Raw genomic sequence first — 20,875 nt, 5'->3', positions numbered from 1 at the left:
GAACGAAACTTTTTAAACTATGGATCCATAAATTACAAAGTTTGAAAGCTTATATGGCATTTTATAGTATAAAGACTTTCACACGGATTTGTCTGATCTGAAATTTTGCAGTATCATGAGGATGTGTTTGATAAGTGAAAATAACACCCCTTATGTGACTATCACAGAGACAGAAGCTACATTACTTTCTTAGTACTTTTATTGCACTTTGTCAACAAAATGTTTTATCACACTGCTATCTTTACAGAGAAGAATATGTAAAAAGACCAGACTAGCAGCAGGATTTTATAAACTGTTATATGTTGGCTTGTTTATTTTTAAATCCCAGTCAGTAAAATATTAAGTGTTTTATGATTTTTTATATGCCCTTTAAAACATATGAGGGCTTCACAGATCATTGAATAAATGGGATAAGACACATTTCAACTTGGAAATTAATTATTTAGCTGAAAGTGAAAGTCAATTGACCAGCTACAGAAAAATTATGATGGAAGAAGGTAAAACATGATTTCTTTTGGAAAGAATTTATCTTCCAAGAAAAATCTAACAAACAAGGAAATCTCAATCTTCTTGTTAAAAATTAGTTTATAAGAAAAAGTTAAAATAAATAACTTTATGCAATTATTATTTCCCTTATTATTTCCCTTTTGTGAATCATTACTCATTCACCACAATGCTGGAAATTCAGATTACATTTTCAGTCTTAAAATAACTGGGTAAAAGTACAACATGCATATTATTATAGGGGTATTAGCATATACTGGACACTGCTGTTCAGGTGACTTTGCAGCTTTTGCTGAACAGCTGCTTTCTTCTCTGTAACTGCAACACTTCTACCACCATATTTCATGGTGCTGGATCTAGACAAACTACTGAGCTACAGTCATTTGACTGAAGTATTTAAATAATTTAAAGCTTTCCTGTGACAGATGTATTTAGCATCGTAAAATGAAAATACACATTGCCCCTTCCTGAAGGTTTTTTACAGAGATTATATAATACAGGAAAAGTATTGGCTTCTGGCAAATATGACACCCATGCCACATTCTTGAGCCATCACAAACTCAGTGAAGAGCTATGAAAAATAGTTTTTTATTAACAAGAAGCATTGACATTGTTATGGTCTTTTGCCAATTTTTTCACAGATATCTTAAATGTATCAGACTATCAATTAAGCCTTTGCATCCTGTAGGATGTTTTTCAGTTACTAACTGTTTAGTTTACAACTGTTATCCTAAGGAAAATCTAACATAAATCCATTCTGGAACACTATAGTCTGGCAGAAACATGACACTTAATACCTTGCCAGAGAAAGAATTGACTAATCTTAATTTCATGTAAAAAATCATCATATCTTTTTAAGTTACTGCATTGCAGACGCAGTGCTTCTTCCCTGTCTCAGTGCTTCATTTCTTCCTGAGCGGTTTCTTCAGCTGTCTTACTACCAGCAAAAGGTTGATGATGCTTTATTTCTGCCTGGCATTGTAGTGATGTGTTGTGATACACAAAGATCTTTCCATGATTAAAACTGGAGCAACAAAACTGATTTTTTTCATGGTTTTTAATACCAGGAATATTTTGGGTACAAGTAAACAGAAATGCAAAGTCTGTAATAGACTTCATTATTTTCTATCATCTTTAATTTTAAATGTATTTTGTTGTACAATTTTCAGGCAACTGAAGTTTGGTATGATACACCCATGTGCCCAGTAAGATCCTAGGCTGATTTAAGTCAGTGTAAGTATACGAGTGTGGAACAAAAATGTCTACTTTGACATGGATGCTGGCAAAAAAAAGAGACTATCAATTTTTAAAGAACTTACCCACTAAAGCATGAAAGATTAATATAAGGTAATCACAAGGACTTGCAAGGTTGAGCATCTAATATAAATATACACTTTGAACTTCATTAAAGTAGTTTAAAAAAAATCAAGACCACCCAGTGCACTGTCCGTTTAACTGCAATAGTTTAGAACAGCTACCTTATGCATACTTTTTCTGACCTATGAGGAAAAAAAAAGACAGTGATGAAATAACACGGGTGATTTTGCATAAATCATGTTTGAAATAGAGAATATGTAATGCTGAAATGCAAGACAAAGCTAAAACCTCCTATTAATTTTAATCAAATAAATAAGTATCAAGGAAAAAGGAAAGCAGGTTACCTTTCTTAAGAGTAATTTTTAAAAAAGTAGTTCCTTATTAAGCAAAACTATGCCTTACAGATAAATTTCCCTGTAAAGTTTCCATTTTTTTAACAATGAGGGTAGAAAATGTCACAGATAGTAAAATGATACAAAAATAATACAAAAATAAGAGAATCACAGGATCATAGAGTAGTTTGGGTTGGAAGGGACATTATAGAGATCATCTAGTTCCAAACCCAGTGCCATGGACAGGGAATCTTCCACTAGAACAGGTTGCACTCAGAATTCCAGCCAGCCTGGTCTTGATCAGCTCAACATGGGGAGTGCACAACCTTTCTGGACAACCTGTTCAGTGCCTCTACCACTCCCACTGCAAAAAAATATGTTCCTGAAATCCAGTCTAAACCTACTTGTTCAGTTTAAAGCCATTCCCCCTTGTCTTGTCCTTCTGTGCCCCTCTAAAAGCTCTCCAGCTCTACTGCAGGCCTCCTTTAAGTACTAAAATGTGCCATAGGCTCCCCCCAGAGCCTTCTCTACTCCAGGCATGTCCATATGTTACGTAGCTGTGCACAAAAAGCAGGGAATTACAACCATTTCTGCGTAAATCTGTAATGACACAAATACATGTATGGGAAAGATGATTGCCTGTATCTGTTGTGCATGCATTTTTAAATCATTACAAAGTTCAATTTTTCCAACAGTAGCTATGCTTTTCAAACGGTTTTGCTCAAAGTTAGGCTCTTGTCTCTACATTTTAGTTGACTTTGATTTGAGCAGAAAACTCAGTGGTGATGAAAACCAGACAGAACAGTCAAAGCTCAATACATCTGATAGTACCTACAGATAGATTAATATTCACATCTATGTATCTTGGATTGAGAAATACAGCTTTAGACTATTAGCCAAAAGGGACATAAAAATCTAAGAAAGAAACAATCAGAGGGAAATGAGAGACTCTGAAGCTGGAGTAAAGCCACGATGACAAGAATTTCCCCTGTGCCTCCTATCCAATACCCTAATAGCCTATGGGGTTGTATAGGAGAGAGAAGGAAGCAGGATTATTTGGTGACAGGTTAACAGCACAGCCTCCACTGACACTGGGGGACCCCTGATAACCTGATTGAGTATGCTGGGAAGCAGAAGCTCTGAGAGAACGGGACTCCAAAGTGATATTATGGTCACTACTGAATAAAGCTTAATTATCAGTGGAATAATTACCCTAACATGTCATCTCAATACATGTCCCTTTTTTGCTTTCTGATTTATTTAAAAAAAATAAAACCTCAACAAACTCATCCTGCTTTCCAGAATGCAAAATACATATCATCAAATAATTACTCAAGTACGAGCAGTACGATGCGCTGCAAGGCTAGAAGATAACTAATGCAAGAAAGAAGAGAAAGCTCCTACGGAAGCACGTAATTTCAGCAGTATGATTCAAATCATGGCTTGTTCATCTGAACATTTTCAGGAATGAAGGCTATTCAGTTAATACAGATACCAACAGTTACAGTCCTAATATTGATACATTTCAAAAGCAAGCTAGTCTTGTCATGAGCTAGTAGGAATTACAAACTCTGTCTTTGTAACCTGTCCCAGAAATGGGGAAGGTATATGGAAGAGAGGAACTCTTTCATTATGCATAAGAAATTATTCATAAGCTGCTGTCACTGCTGACCAAATACACAAAGAGTTTTCTTCCTCTATTTGTTTTCCAAGTGAATTCCCTAGTCCCTCTCCTGGTGAAGGTAACCTTTGAGAAATTCTTGGTAAGAGGTAAGAGACTCAAAATCCTTACTTGGTTTACTCCACAGATACATATTCAGGAAAGAGAAAAACAATGCACTAACCTGTTAAACCTCTCTACCCTTCTTTCTTAAGATAGCCAAGTCATTAAAATGTGAACAGTGGGTGGTCTATCTGCATATCCACTCAGTTACGAAGTAAGGTTTCACACTTTGGTAAGGTAGTCGAACATTGAGGGAACAAAATAAATGCTAAACAAGTACTTTGAACATCCAAGACCACAAGTCACATGTCAAATGCTTTAATTTGTTGATCCTCACTAAAATTAAGCTAACTGTTCACAGTTTAATCAGCAGAGGTGACCATTACTGCTCCTGAGATTTTCATTATATTAGATGATTTTAAAGTTATAAGGAGGTCTTCCACCAAATCTAACTGATATTTTCTCTTTACGTGTGTTAATCTTGTTCCTCCTTAAAAAAGTTCAGTTGTACAATTTTACTTTAAATTCATAAATATCCAGATAGCTCTTTTTTTCAGTTACTTTAAAGATATTCCTTATTCCACATTACTATCACATTTACGAAGATTGTAGACCCTTGTTTTTATAACTCTTATGGATTTTATTGTGTTCTGTAATCATATTTTGGACAACTATAAGAAAAACATGGGGAGTAACTGACTCTGTATTAGCATTTCCTTATCTTCCATTTGAAGCTCTCATCAAGTTCCACAGGATTTCATACAACTTTTAAATATATTCACAAAGAATATATGCTTTTTGCCTATAAACTACAAAATTGGTGATTCAGAAATTCCACAGACTCCCTGTTCAGCACTAAAAAATATGTGGTAGAATATCCTGAATTTTAGTAACAGTTACATCTCATATTTCAAAAAATGCTTGTCAGAAGAACGCAGATGTGTATAAAATTAATTCAGAAAAATTTCACCAGTCTCTTATTAAGTGTCTAAGACAACTTCTAAACTACATATAGAGCACTAAATAATTGTTAATTAATGTATTTTGAGATGCAGAAATTTACAACCAGTCTTTATTTCTCATTCTTCAAAAGGAGTCATAGCCCATAGAGAGCCATCATTCAAGTAAAATCATATGGAGGTTGTTAACCTCAATAACAGAAATTCTCACTCTTCTCTCTGTTCTGCACACAGAGACAGTATCTTTTAATTAACTGTTAGTTTTTTAATTAATTGTTAGTTTTTACTTTGTAATGTGACCTCATTATGTAATTACCTAATCACTTAGCAAATTTATTTTAATAAACAGTATATGTTTAATAAAACCAGATCTATTAATGTGATACAATTTTTAAAGACTGATTACACAGACAGAGCTCAAAAATCAACCATTGACTTACATTAATTTTCAATGTCATTAAAATATCATCTGCATTCAGATACAAAAGGCTAGAACAAAGACATTTCACATTGCAAAGTCAGGTTTAGTCTACCACTGCATTTCATTGAGAATACTTCTCTTTTAACAACAACAAAAAAAAACCAACTAAAAAACCAACACAACTAATAAACATCGATGTATCAGAATGTAATCAATATAAGGGCTCCTTCTCCCAGGCAAGAGTCCATGGCCTCAAGCTGTGCAGGGGAGGTTCAAGTTGGATATCAGGAAAAAATTCTTCAGTGAAAGGAACATATCGAAACTTTATGTGCATCAATACAATGAAAACTGGCAATGTCTTTTGTTTGTATATGCCCTCAGAAAAGGAAAATCAACAGCATCAATATTGCAAAATTTTTGAATCTATTTGTATGATAATTTATGGCACGAATAATATTTGTTGTGCAGAAGGGAAAAAGGTTGGTTTTTTTCTTTATCCTTTGTGAAGCAAAGTCTGAGAAAGCTTTTGGTTCTATGCCGCTGAACTAGACCCTTCACAAGAGTAACTAGAATGGTTAAAGATATTACACACAAAAAAACCAAGGTAGTAGTTAAATGACCTCAAGATTCAAAAAGAGCTAGTGAAAATTTTCTAGAAAAGATGTGTTGAAAGAACTATTTATAACTGGTCTGTATGGTGAGCATTTAATCTCTGCTTCTGAGGCAGTCAAGAAGGAGCAAGACAAATCTCTGTAAGAGATACTCTAGATACTTTTGAATTTGCTCAAGTCCTTTCTGATAGGATCTACATTCAAATGTTTGTCTTCAAACATTTTTATATTATCCCTTCACAAGGTTCAACTACTTGTAGTAACTTCTATGCAACTACCAGGGCCTGGCTGCCAAACAGAGACATTCATGCAGAAAAAACAAATATCTTTTAAATGTCACCTTACACTCCATGGTACAAGACCACTGTGTTTCAGATTGTGTCAGCTAAGGACTGTAACTCCATCTTGAAGCAGGGATATATGCCTCTATGCCTCAGCATCTTTTGCACTGGGAGATGCTTCTTTTCTGTTTGTTGGGGTTTTGGGGGTTTTTTTTTGTTTCTGTGGTAGCTGCTCTGATATCTCTGGCCACCTATTCTTTCATTTTTGTGGTAGTCCTATAAACTATGTGGTTTGCTACAAGCCTTCATTAGTTTGAAGATTTTTTTAAGAAATATCTGGTTCAATCAACATCTTGTCTTTTACATTGATATGCATTTTGATTTATTTTTTACTTCCACTTCTTAAGAATAACAACTACATTACACAGAGAGAATTGTGAAGATGTCTCTAAAGACATCCAAATGCCATTACTTCTGTGAGAATATGATGGTTGGTATTTGTTTTTCCAAGTTTATCTGAATTAGTATGAAATGATTTGAAAGCTCAGAAATTTCATATGTAGCCCTGTAAGTTTTTTCCCCCGGATTTATATATCAGCAATGTAAGTTTTATGTTCCTGTAGGAAGATCATGAAAATTCCTTTCTCTTTCACGGTCCAACAGCAATGTAAAGCCATGAAGATATTCCAAGTTCACAACAAATTTACCACCATTTATACAGCCTGACCTGCAGTCTTGGAAGAACTGCTAGCAGCAGTGAGCTTCTCTGTCTACCTTGTTTCTAGATGCCAAGCGGCATCCAGAACACCTTAGGAAGTCAAAGATAGGTTTGACTGTCTGTTGCAAGACAAAAACTTTACCACTGTGTAACCACATGAACTTTTTAAGATCAGTATCCCACATTCGCAAATCTGCTATTGCACAACCAACACACTACCAATAACTTTGCAAGAATTTTACGTATCACCATTTTTCAGGGAGCGTAAATGTCATATTTCTTACGGATTGAGATGTCTCTTTTTTCAAATACAGTAATTTTGCAGCAAAGTCTTCTATTCTCTAAAAATATTTTTATTGTGCTGGGCATAAAGCAGCATTTATATCTGTTATTATCATACCTATCTCAAGCAATTTTCTAATTTACTCTACCAGGGAACTTATCTGCTATTCAGTGATTGTTTCTTTCCTATTATTCTTGGTTTACTGTCATAGGAATAAGTTTACAGAAAATAATTCTTCCTCTACCCATTCCCTCTTCCAACACCCGCAAAGACTACAGCAAAAAATAGAAATAGAATTATATGTAGCTACAAAACACAAATAAGTATTCCTTTTTAGTTCTTTCCTTAATCACAACTATCATGCAAGCAGGCTGGCTTATATTAACCGGGTAGTTTTTTTCCGCAGTTATGAAAATGCAAAAAAAGAGAAAAAACAGAAATATCAATTTCATGCAGCAACTTAAACTTATGTCAATTTTTAAATAATTGCTCTGTATTTGCTTATTTTGTATCCAGGAAAAAAAATCAATAGAAATATTTTAAATTCCATTTTTTTCTTGCAATTAACTTCATGTTTCACTATTAGGTGTTAGGATCTCCATTCTCAGAAATCCTTGACCAAATTTAAACCAAGTTACTTTTAATTCAAAGTGCTTGTTCCAAGATCCCTAACCACACATTTACCAAAACATCCCTCTCTGCTGTAACTCTGAAACTGACATTATAATACAAATACACAAATACCTGGCACAGACACTGCAGAAAAAAATGACAGAGGAATACGTACCTCCCTTTTATTTCCATTAAAAATAAAACATTTTCTATTCCTTTTCCTTTACGAGTAGTAAAGCCAAGAGTGAAGTTCAACTCTTATTAACAGATTTTATTATTGTAAAAAAAGAATTTTTCACTTTGGGTTAAAATATTTGACTTTGGCTGTGTAAAAACATTCTGGCCAACTGTGAAAGACAGTTATCTTCATTTTGTCATCCTTTTCTTCTTCTAAGATGAAAAATAATATTAATGTTGCAATGACCAATGACTATTCTACACTTTAATGGGATCTATCCTGAGAAAGCCAAATTAAATAAGGGCTCTTCCAACTTATGATCTCATTAAATGTTTGTTGGCAACAATTGTTAGAATTGGATTTGTTACACAATAACATAGTCAGCAAAGAAAAAACATCTTGGGGCACCTGTTTTTCCATAGACAATGGCAGTCTTCCCAGTAATCTATTTATTTTGTAGCTATAAAGATTTTTTTATTACTTCAAGTCATAAACATTTTTGTAAGCTACATACCATATATAGTACATGTTGTTATTATTATTATTATTATTATTAATAATAATAATAATAATAATAGTAATGGAAACACTGTTTTCTGATTTTTTATTTAATTTAAATCCACTCCTTATAGAAAGGAAAAATTGAAGCATACAATCAAAATAGTTCAAATCATATTAGTATTACATGCAAACGAATACCAGGCTTTAATACGCACATACTTACTTGTGACCCATTTCATGGGCAATTGTAAAAGCCAGATTCAGACCATTGTCCTCTGCAATTATGCATTTTCGTTTTTCACTGCACATTCCACTCAGGTATGCTATACCTAGGAAACACAACCACCACATTTAATTATTTTTTGTTATTGCTAACTTTTATTACAGCCTGATTAGACCCAAACAAGACTGAAACCTTGTTGTGGTCAGAGCCATCCAAGTATTTAAAGAGATATCTGACAAAGGTTTACTTACTCAATTTGCAACCAGTGGTAATATTACCTCACAGTAATGATTACATGGTCTGCAACATATAGGAAAGGCATTCTTTAAAAGCATTGCTCGGTACCTTAATGAGATGTGATAGAACACATGTATAAATGTCAGTACTGCTGTAAAGGAATATAGATGTCTACAACAATAGGGCACAAGTTTGAACAGGTATTTCCTCTGACAGACTTAGAAGAACAGAGTGCAAAGCACAAAGCTTGTGCCCCTACATTTATCACTACTGAGTACTCATAAAGTAGTCCATATGTTAGTGGTTTTTAAACATGTTTACAAGAGTCAGATATCCCAGAAGAGATCATAGGAGACTGCAGCCTGTCAAACACATTTATTGTAGAGGCTGTAATGCTTTTACTGCATAATACCTTAGTTTTCAGAAAACCCTATGAAGCCTTAATGGTAGGGTTTCGAGTTCAAGTTCAGCTTCTTAAAAGTTGAGTGTCTGTAAATGTAAAAGCTTAAGGAATGTGAAGCTTAATTTGAGTAATGGTAAATTTTTCAGACCACAAACACATTTAGCAGGGACGACTGCCGTCGCTCGTCATTTGAAAATTTGGAATAAGCAATCAAAACACTGTTTCAAGTGTTTGGCCTTCTTCCCAGGAACTTCCTTTCAATGAAATGGTGCCCTCCGGTTCAGCATGTTTGCTGGATATTTGCATGTAAAGGTCAGGTTTGAAATGTTTGACAGTGTTTGAAATTTAGTCATCATTCCAAGTCAATAAGGTAAGTCATCCTTCTTACAGTCCAAGTATCTGTCAGACTGTGAGCACAACGCTTCATCCACAAGTAGTAGTAACCACATCATTATTCTGCCAACTTTTGAGTGTTGCCCTCAAAAGAACTGGCTGAAAGCTTTTGGACACAACTTTTGACAAAAAATGTTGTCCATGACTAAACAAAACAACGAAAAATTAAATCTGAACAAGGCAGAGTATTTCAACTTTTACTATTTGTTTTCAAAATAGGGAATAGCCATCTGGGATACAAAAGAAAAAGCAAAATTTGGTCAAAGAAAAAAAAGTAGCCCTTCAAATGAGACCTCATGCTAAATGTAGGTATCAGTTACTCTAACTTGAATAAAAATCAGAGAAGAAATGCTCTGAAATGTAATGTTTTATTTCAAAAATGTTATGCTGAAATAAAAACAAGCATATTTCTAAAATCATTTTGTGCCTTGTAGTTCCACAATTATTTGCACCTTCTTTTAAGATTTCTTGACCAAACTGAAAAAGATAGAAAGAGTTTTAAGGCTGGAGGTTGTAGTACAGCTGGTAACAATACCAGAAGAAGGGAACATCAGGGTCCTGACTTCAGCCATCATCAGTGAACTTAGACACTGGTCCAACAAAATAGAAAAATCACTCTTGCCATAGACAAAACCCAGTACTGCATTTTGAAGGGCTGGGAGCGATCCTCTATTACAATGCAAAACATTCATAAATACTTTTCTTGCTGCGCTGGTTTCGGCTGTGATAGAGTTAATTGCTCTCACAGTAGCTGGTAAGGAACTAAATTTTGGGTTTGTGTGAAAGCAGTGAGGGTAACACATGGAGGTGCTACTTGTTGCTGAGCAGTTGTTACACAGATTCAAGGCCTCTCCTCTTTCTCTCACAATCTCACCACCAAGAGAGCTGGGGCTGGGCAAGACACTGGCAAGGGCACAGCCAGCACAGATGACCCTAGCTGAGCAGCATTTTCACACCCTGTAGCACTGTGGTCAGCAAAAAGACTAGGCAGGAGGCTGCCAGGGGGCTAATGCTCAGGGACTAGCATTTATCATTATTACAGGCTTTATCATTATTACTGTTAGTTTATTTCAATTAGGAAACTATTTTTATCTGAACCCATTGCTTTTCTCACTCTTATCCTTGCCATTCTCTCCTCCCATTTCACTGTGTGGGGACAGAGCAAGCAGCTGAGTGGTGTATAATTGCCATCTGGAGCTCAGTTATGACAGTGTCGATGGCTAGTCTCAGTTGGATTAAACTTGCTGGAATCTACAGAAAGAGAATTCCCAAGCCTCCCTCTTCCTGACAATGCTCAGTACTAATAGAAAACTGTGTGATAATCTCTAGCTTTCTCAAGGGAAAAGGAGTCCCCCAACCTTCTTCTGACCTCTAAAACGGCAGGTTTTCTGTGCAACAACACTAGTACTACAGTTGCTGTCCACTATTCTAATTGCCCCCCCATTTACCCCTAAAGAATTACGAACCTCCCAAGTTTCACAACTATTCTGCAAAAGAGGCAGTCAGCATTATTAGAAATTTTCAATAATACTCATATATTGATCATATAATATTCATATAATACTCAAGTAATGCTGATTTATGTCCTCACAGATCACCAAAAATGTTTTCATACTTGGAATTCTTTGAAGAAAATTGATTATGCTTGAACTTTTTAAGTTTGGCAGACAAAACATAAGATTTAAATTTCATTGAGATTAAATTAGATATGAATCTAGAAATGTCTGAAAGCATCAAACGTAATTAATGCTTTATGACCTCCCCTATTAAACAAATTCAACCTCATATGTGCAAGCCACATTGAACAGCAACTACTGGGTGTGAATCAGCCAGCTACTAGCTGTGAACTAGTCTCATGTCTTTGATTATGAATTTCACATGTAGTGACAAAGAAACTAACTTCAGTAAGCGGCTCCTCTTGTCTGTGCATTAGGTAAGAGGCAGAATTTCTACTTTAAATATATTTATGTCCACTACAGCTTCCTGTGGTTTATTAACAGAGCTGGAACTGTTCCAAGGTTAAATCCACATAAAATCCACATTTTTTGAATATGAAAACAAAAACAAACAAAAAAAACCAAACAAACAAAACAAAAAAAAACAAACAAACAAACAAAAAAACAACAACAACAAGAACAAAACCAAACCAAAACCAAAACAACCAAGGAAAATAACCCACTCATAAAAAACAACAACAACAAAAAATCCATGAACAATTGCTCCCTTGTTATGATTAAGATATTCCTAGTGAACCCCATAGCCTCAAAACAGTTTCAAATTAAAACACTTTAAGTGTTAAACACTGAAAAGTATTGGCTAGAAATCAGTGTCTTCATCTCACTGACAATGTAAGGAAGGATATGACTATTTATCTATAAAAAGCTACATTTTCAAACAAAAAAAAGCTTGATTGAATACATGTCAGATATAACATATTCAAATTACCTCCCTCTGTTGATAACTTTATGTCAAGTTAATTCATAAGAAAATACATGCCACATCAATTGAAAGAATAAAGTTGTAGCTTTGTGCCTGAGAAGAACCACATAAGGGACTAATTTTTCTTATCAAACATGAAAATATCCAAATTAAATAAATGCTGCTCCAAAAAGGGGAACTTTTCCCTAAGTCATAGCTGTAGTTTATTACTCCTGCTATAGTGCTCTAGTGCTTCCCATAGACATGGGCATTTCATTCTACAAACTATGACAAATTTTCTTGTTTGTTAATTACCATCTTCATCAAATCACCAACCTACTTAGTCTTTCAAATTAGGTGCACATCTACACCCTTTCTGTTGAAAAGTGCTAGTTCAGCTGACAGGGATGTTACACTTAACACCTCACCAGCTAAAGTGTCTGAACATGTCTGTTAGCTTCACCTACTCATTCATGGCCAGCTGCCTGTAATATAAACCCACTACCTATGCTAAAAAGGCTATTGTCAGCATTGCCCCCAGGAACCAAAACTCCACAGTAAGAAAACCCCAAACAGAAACACAGTAAGAGACATGCAGTCAAACTCACAAACATTAGTCTTCCTTACAGTGACCATAAAACATATTATAGGTATGACTGTAATACTACATTCTAAAAGGCTACAAAATGGTTCTTTTCCTTTTACAGAGAGCACTGTAAAAATACAGTTAGTGTCCTGGAAGTCTAATCACCCAAATTACTTTCTTATCCCACTCAAATTTCTTTTCCTCTGAACTTCCTTGGTTTCACAACACAATAAAGCTTCTTTGTGATGGTATTAGCTATGTGTTTATTCAGAACTTCAAACAGCATGATCTTCATTTGAATTATCAGTGGTGCACAAAACTCACAAGCCACTACAATAGAAACATAATTTAATGCCCAAGTATATCTGGCTTTTGATTTACAAATAAATATTTTACAGTAAAAAGTATTTTAAAAATATTAAAATTAACTGGCAAATCAATGGGCTTGTCAACATAAGAATATTATTTAAGTGCACTTGATTACTAATCTCAGAAATTAATTTTTTAGCAGACCAGACGCTTTTCTTAAAAAGCAGGAGAAAAAGGTTTTCCATCAAGCTGACACTTCAAAGTCTAATTAGCACAAGCTCATCTGAAGAGAGTAACAGATGACTTCTAGGAAAAACAAGTTTTGTCAGTTGTCTGTGAATCAGCAGCTCTTAACCACGGTAGTAATCAAAACAAGACAGTTAACAATCAGAAATCTCAAATACAAAATGCAAAGCCCAGGAATATTTTTTTTTTTCTCTTTTAAAGTAAGAGATAACAGTGAGGTCAAATATACCTATACGTGTGTGTGTGCTGTATCTTCACAAACGCATATCACTGCAAGACATCAGAAAAAATAATGGGACACTACCAAATAATTGTCTTTTGCATTAGTCCCAAATGTAACATAAATTTTATTCCTGTCTTTTGTTATCTTATGATTTATGTCCATCTTAGAAAATCCATGTTTTCAGGAGAAAATCAGTAACTACACTAACTTATATGTACTATTAAGAATGTGATTTTGTGTTTCAGAATGGACTATTAAGCTTACTCTTACACCTTGAAACAAACTGTTGCACTTAAATCCTTAGAGCAGGGAAAAAACTAAAACTGGAGAGTGTGTATGTATGCCATAATTGCAAAAACAAAATCTGAATGTCTGTTTACATAGTTCTTAGTTCTTGCAATGTCTGAAGAGTCCACAGGCCTCTAAGATGCTATTATGGGGATGGGATGGCAAAAGAGCTAGAAGATACTAATTTTCTTCTAAAATGCAGCTCACATGGAAAACATTTCTTGCAAGATGAATACACAGAGGAGACAGTAAGTAAATTTTCCCCACTGCCCATTCCTGGCCTTTGCTGACAAGTGATGTAGGGATGCCCTGAGCTAAAGGCTAGCCGCATCAGTACTGCCAACTTTAACAGTCAGCAAAGTACTTATTCTCTGAATTTGGGTATTCCTTATTACCTGCATCTATCTGGGTCCATAATGTGTCATGGCAAACAACTCCAGAGTGTAGTTACCTACAACAGTACATATTTCTCTTCATATAAGAATTGCAAAGGGGATATTCTAACCCAAACACAAAGCTCTATTCATCTATTCAGTCATTCATGATGTCCTAGACCTCTATCAGCAATTGCAATGATGAACTGAGAAGATCTAGCAAATTTAGCAACTCCTCTAGCTGAGGCCATTTACATGGATTTGCCATCTTATGTCCCACTACATACCTTCCTTACTCTTCTTCTACTACAGTCTTTCAGACAAAAGTGATTATAGTCAAAAGGAATACTGTATCATGGATTAGCAGAAGACCAACAGAATTGTTTTTCTGTGGTTTCCTGTTCTTTCCTAGTTAGTCCTAACATTCAGCTTACTCAGCTGAACATGAGGACCAGTGGTATCCTGGGTACATTGGGAAGAGCATTGCTAGCAGGCTGAGTGAGGTGATCCTGCCCCTCTACTCAGCTCTAGTGTGTCCACATCTGGAGTGCCATGTGCAGGTCTGGGCCCCAAGAAAGACAAGGACCTACTGCAGAGGGTCCAGAGGAGGACACAGAGGTGATTTGTGATCTGGAGCACCTCTCTTATGAGGAGAGACTGAAGGAGCTGAGCCTGTTTAGCCCAGAGAAGACGGAGAGAGGATCTCATTAGCGAATATAAATATCTCAAAGGCAGGTGCCAAGAGGATGGTGCCAGGCTCTTTTCCATGGTGCCCAGTGACAGGACAAGGAACAATGGCCATAACCAAAACACAAGAAATTCCACCTCAACATGAGGAATAACTTACTTTACATTGAGGATGTCAGAGCACTGGAACAGGCTGCCCAGGGAGATCATAGAGTCTCCCTCTCTGGAGACATTCAAACCCACCTAGAAGTGTTTCTTTTTCACCTCCTCTAGGTGAACCTGCTTTTGCAGGCAGATTGGACTGGATGATCTCCAGAAGTCCCTTCCAACCCTAACAGTTCTGGGATTTTCAGAGAACTGGCCTTTACCATTCTCTGATCTCTTTTCTCAGTGGCAGCAAAGCCCATGACTTCACACATATAGGCTAAAGACTAGTATTTTTCTTAATATGCATTACTTTGTCTATACTTCCATCTTGTCTTTCAATTCCTTTTCAGTATCTTGATATCTGTGAACAATTCTTTTTGTCAGTTTTACACTAAGCTATCCAGATTGCTTCAAACCATATGAAAGCATACGCAGGCTACCACTACTCCAAATGGTTTATGAAGCAAGGCATTTCTGAACTCAAGAATACTTTCTTCTAGTCTAAAAACTGACAAATAATTCATGTCTTCTTTTGCAACTTATAAGCCACATATAGAAAATCCTTTAAAATGTAAAGGAAAATATTTAACGACATAACACACTGCAACAGAGTCACTGACTACCATCAGTGTACTTTTAAAATCTTTTAATTGCCTCTTTTGTTTTTAAAGGCAACATCACCAAGTGGAAAACTTGTTTGTAAAAATATCCATGAATAGGAAAAGACATAGATGGAAAAGAAAACTGCACGGTGTTAAATGAAAAGCAGAAAGTCATAAATTTGAGAAAGTCACAACTTCTTTTTCTCCTCATTTAACCTTCTTTCTGTAATCTAGAAAGAAAAAAAAAAGCAACACAAGTTTAATAGTTTGTATATAATTAGTGTTGAAGAGGTCCTAAATGATTCTACTTAGGAGAAAATATGAAAAATTGGACATGAAATTTTATGCAAGAAAAATCTTCTTTACTTCATATTTTCTCATCTATGAACATGAAAGAAAGACCAAGTGTAACCTTTCTAAGAAGTAACTCAATTTTCTAAGAAATTGAAATTGTTTACTTTAACTTCCTCATGGTACAATTTTCATGAGCAACTTTTCTAGACATTTGCTTTACATGGCATAGAAAATTAATAAGAATCTTGATCTAAATTTATAAATTAAGCATTTGGACATAAGTAGAAATGTCTATTTTTAGGATTTACACAATAAAGATTTTCAGTCCTTAAATTACCTTGGAAATTTTAAGAGTGACCTATGAAACCTTCATGGAACTGCTGTATACAATCAAATAAGATGTGACTTTGAAGACATCTCACTTACTTGGCAACAAATCTGAATGAAGCTCACCAAATAAAGGTAAAGTTTGTTACTTAATGAGCCAGCAATAGGTTTCAAGCTTAGCATGAGAATAGCTCTTACCAAATACATGCATAAGTCAATCTTGAGGATATGCTTTAGACTGATGCATTGGACAGACATGACAGATACGCAGCTTACTTTGAATGATCATCATATGCTCCAAACATGAGTTTGGGCATGCTTCCTATCATAAAACCATTTACGTACACCAACAAAAGCCTTTGTTACTCTACAAAACGGTGAGACGGTGACAGTGAACACTGCAGTACACCACAGGAAGTAATTTTAACAATCCAAACTTGCTTTCTGATTTACAACTTGTACCACAATTACATTTCTTTTAAAGGTGGGCAACGTGACAATGTTATTCGGCATTCTTTCAGGCTTTCCCACACAGAACCTAAGGAAAGACTGCCATGAATGGATCATCACAGTGACTGGGAAATACATAAACCAAAGCATAGACTTCTCTTTTACTTCTTTACCTTTGCACATGGTAGGAAAACTGCATCTTACTCGTTTGTCTCTACACTTCTGTGCACATACATATATTCACTTTTCTTTTTCTTCTCTTTTGATCTTTATTTAGTCCATATTTCATTTTTCTTTTCAAAACCTGCTTTTCTTAAAGAAACTTGTTTATTAAAAAAAAATTACCTTTTGATTTCTGGTCAGTAGACCTTGAAAAGAGGTAGGGTGGGCAAGGGGGAGGTATTCATGAAGCTGAGCAAAGAATGTAGGGAATGACTATCCACAGCTGCTGCAAAGAAAACTGAACCCAAGAGGGATTGGAGAGACAGTTTTAGATAAATGCCTGTATCAGTTCAGTGGATTAACTGCTTGTGGAAATGCCTGTCCCTGAGTTAATCAGAAGAATGGGAATGACTTCTTGAGTTTGCTGGCCCAGCAAGGGTTAAATGCATATGTAGTTCAGCCCAAAAGAGAGTATAAAAACTGAATAACTGACAAAATGAACTTTGAACAGAACAATGGGCTTGAGCAGGCTTTAACACACATATTCCATCCCAGCACTGGAGGATGCTCAGCATCATGACAGGGAACATGAGGGCCAATAGTGAGAATGAGATTTGTACTATGATCCCACAGTATATTGCAATGGGTACACAATGGCTTGCACTGATTTCAGTATATTGCCATATCATTCTGCTAAATCAAATTCCCACATAACATCAAATGTCTTCAGCTAAGTACATTTTGTTTTAAACAATAAACCCTCCTCATGTGGAATACATAATAAAACCTGGTCATAGAATTCTGACCCTCATGCCTTTCATTGCTCCCCACTGAAGGTATTCCTTCACAGACAGAAGCAAAAGTAATACTCTTCCATACAGAACTGGCCTTTTCTAAAACATATTTTCTTCCTTGTTGTTTTCAGTGTGAGTCAAGTTCAGTTCAGTTGCTGGAAACTAATCTCATGTCAGAGTACGTGGTAGCTCTTGAAACTATCAGGAAACAAGTGGGACCACTATGAACATCTGGATCATGTAAGTGGCTATCTGTGTTTAATAGTGCCCCACAAAAACTTCACAAAGGAGTTCTTGAAAGTGAAAATTCTCTGAAGTTCTTTTAAGAGACAAATTATTCCCCAGATCATTTAAAAATAAATATCCCACTACAAAAACAGATAACAGAAAAAAAATATTATGAGACCTGCATTTTTCCTTCTAGAAAACTTCTTTTAGAAATAAAACACCTGATACATGAGAAAAAAGAATCTTCCATGCTTAAAGAGCCTGATTAGTGTTGAATGACTTAAATCTGGTATTTGTACACCCAAAAATCTGTAAGAAATAGAAGGCATTGATTTACTAGGACAAATATTTAAAATTAGTTAACTTTAACAAAAAGAGAGAATAAGTTCATTTTCTAGCCCAGTATTATTGTGCAAAATGTCTTCAAGGCTTGTAAACTGCAGTTTCCCCTAGGGTATGACTTCAAAAGGGAAAGCAGGAACAACAGCTTCTAGTCTGAATTAAAAGGGAGATACCTTGGCCAAAGAGGCAAGTAAAATTTAAGTTTGCCAAGAATACCACAGTATAAGAAATCACAGCATGAATACCTGCTACCATTAAGGAAGAGAAACTGACCTCATTTGATGAAGAAAACTCCTTCTAATAATTTGTTACAGCTTTGCACTCAGATGCTTTCTTGATGCTGACAGCTTTTAAATTACCTTTTTAAAAATTTAATTACTATTTAAACATATTTTTTATAAAAAAAATATACAGAAAAGTTTGGTCTATTAAAAAATATATTAAATGTCTGGAAGATGTTAAAACATCCCAGTGTTGTCTTTTAAGTATTTTTTTAAAAGTCTTATCATTGGATATCATGGGCCCTGGCTTAAGGAAATAAGAAGTAGAGTGCACATAAACTGCATACTGATGAAAATGCTGATGTAAGAACAGGTTTTAGACTTCCAAGGGAACTATGCAAGGAATTTTAAAGTTACCCTAGTTTTTCAAGATCAATTCTGAGGCAGCCTTTACTTTTCAAATGGAAATATGACATCACTTCTGTAACCTTAAAAAATTGTGCTGGCCTTAAAACTTCAGTGCATATGTCATTTCAAGATTTAATGTCCTTTCTGTTTACAAATAAACAGAAAAAAACAAATAAGCAGGAAATACTTATTGCACTCCTATTTTAATGCAAATGCTGTATGTTTACAACTCTCTCTTGTCTCTGATTCTGCCTCTGAAAAATTTTGACTCTCCCTATAAAAAATGTGATGACTAAAGGTAGTCCTGGAACACAAGATGGTACAATTAGTTTTCGGAACTGCTTCCACTGTTTGCAGTGTGAGTTCACTTTAATATATTTTAGAATACTACGAGCCTACAACTCTATACACTTGGATATATTAGCATCACAGAGTAAAATATATACTGGAATTAATTAAGAATTATTTCACACCATCCAGCTAGAGAAAATATTCACCCAGGTGCTTATCTCTCTTCTTGCCTTCCTGACATCTGGGTTTCAGTTCTCACATTCATGAAGTGTGCAGCTGCTAAAGCTGCCCCCATGTTCTGTACATCTACACACATAGCAACGCCTTTCAATTCCCCTCCTGTCTCATTCCATCAAATCACTCTTTTCCTGAATATGTTTCCCAGGCTTGTGTAAGTAACATCAATTCCCCTTACCAGTTTGATCGACTCATAATATATCACTGATGCTTTCCCTGGTCTTAAAAGAATTACAATCTTGATACTATATTAAGCTGATTCACCTGTAACATAGTTTCTGGTGCCTTCTTCCTGGAACATGGCAGGTACCATCCTCTACGAAACAAACCAGTGTGAAATTACTCAGGTAATTTTCACCCTCTAATACATTACTTAGACCTATTTTTGTTCCTGCAACAAACCATGAGGAAAACAAGACTGTCTTGCCTTTTTTTTGCCACTTATTTTCTTATACCAGTGTTATGGAAATTACACTTTGTTACAGAAATATAAAATTGTTCCTTGACACGCAGGGCTTCAGCACAGTAAAACATTTCCTCATGTTCTGCAACCTGAGTGATTCCCATAAAAAATTTCTCATTTTTTATGATACACTCAAAAGTGATATGAAAGTGATTATTTTACTGTTGCTGAGATCATCCTTAAAGAAAATATTCAGGATTTTTCCCCCATTTTTTAATGGAGTACTCTCTCTTTTATGTGAGACAAGGGGCAGCTAGTGGGATTGAAAGAGGTATTAGTCAGGTTTTTCTTTGATTTTTAGCATAGTGTACTACTCTGTGGCCAAAGTTTTTGCTGTTTATGCTATTTAAGATTTTTTTGTGAAACTGTACTTTGTTTCACTAAGAGAAAGATGCACTATAAGAAAGTGACTGATCTTGCGGCTGTTTATAGCAGAAAGTATTAGCACATCTTCTAGAAAATGTGAATTGAATAGGCAGTTGTTTCTTACACATAAAACAAGGACTAGATATGGATGCACAGCTTCGCTAGTATCTTTTGATAAATGAGAACAAAGGAAAAGCTATGTTGAGAAGAGTCTTCCACTGTATCTCTTCTCAGCTAAAATAATTTGATTTAAAAGTACTATTGTTATCTGCAGATAATTCATCCTGTATTTTGTCTACATTGATATAACTAAGGCTATGTTGTTTCACGCTGTATTATCACCTGTGATGAAAACATTTATGCTGCTCCAGTAAGAGTCAGTGTTAACTGATCAATGGCACAATCTGATAAGTTTCTTCAAGTCCATGTCTCAATGTTCTTGCAAACCCTTTTCAGTGCATAATTTTTTTGCAGTTTGTTGGGATGTTTCTCAGGAACTTTATGTTCAATGAAAATAAGCTGGATTGAGAGTATCAGGTTTTTCTTCTTTCAGGGTACCCATTATCCAAAATAACCTTTGCAAAGTCTTCAAGATGCAAGGCAATTGAAAACTAAAATGCAGCATTAGCCCCTGCTTGAGCAATCAGAGTAAAGGAAAAGTTACTTGATGTTTTATTCAGTGTAGGGTACTATCATCCTGAGAACAAACAAACTTC

General features: G+C 35.2%; 1 protein-coding gene across 1 annotated transcript in view; it reads right to left on the bottom strand.

The window, feature by feature from the left end:
• ADAMTS19 (ADAM metallopeptidase with thrombospondin type 1 motif 19) overlaps positions 1-20,875 on the bottom strand; it is a 130,909-nt gene that overhangs the window by 57,880 nt on the left and 52,154 nt on the right. Inside the window, exon 8 of the mRNA XM_066182515.1 lies at positions 8,664-8,769. Coding sequence (XP_066038612.1) covers positions 8,664-8,769 — 106 coding nt within the window. The remainder of the gene's footprint in view (positions 1-8,663; positions 8,770-20,875) is intronic.

Source organism: Chamaea fasciata, unplaced genomic scaffold (genome assembly GCF_029207755.1).
Source record: "Chamaea fasciata isolate MVZ Bird 193981 ecotype frontalis unplaced genomic scaffold, bChaFas1.0.hap1 SCAF_4, whole genome shotgun sequence".
NCBI classification, from domain to species: Eukaryota; Metazoa; Chordata; class Aves; order Passeriformes; family Sylviidae; genus Chamaea; species Chamaea fasciata.
The sequence above is the reverse complement of the archived record's forward strand: the minus strand, read 5'-3'. Positions and strand labels throughout refer to the sequence as shown.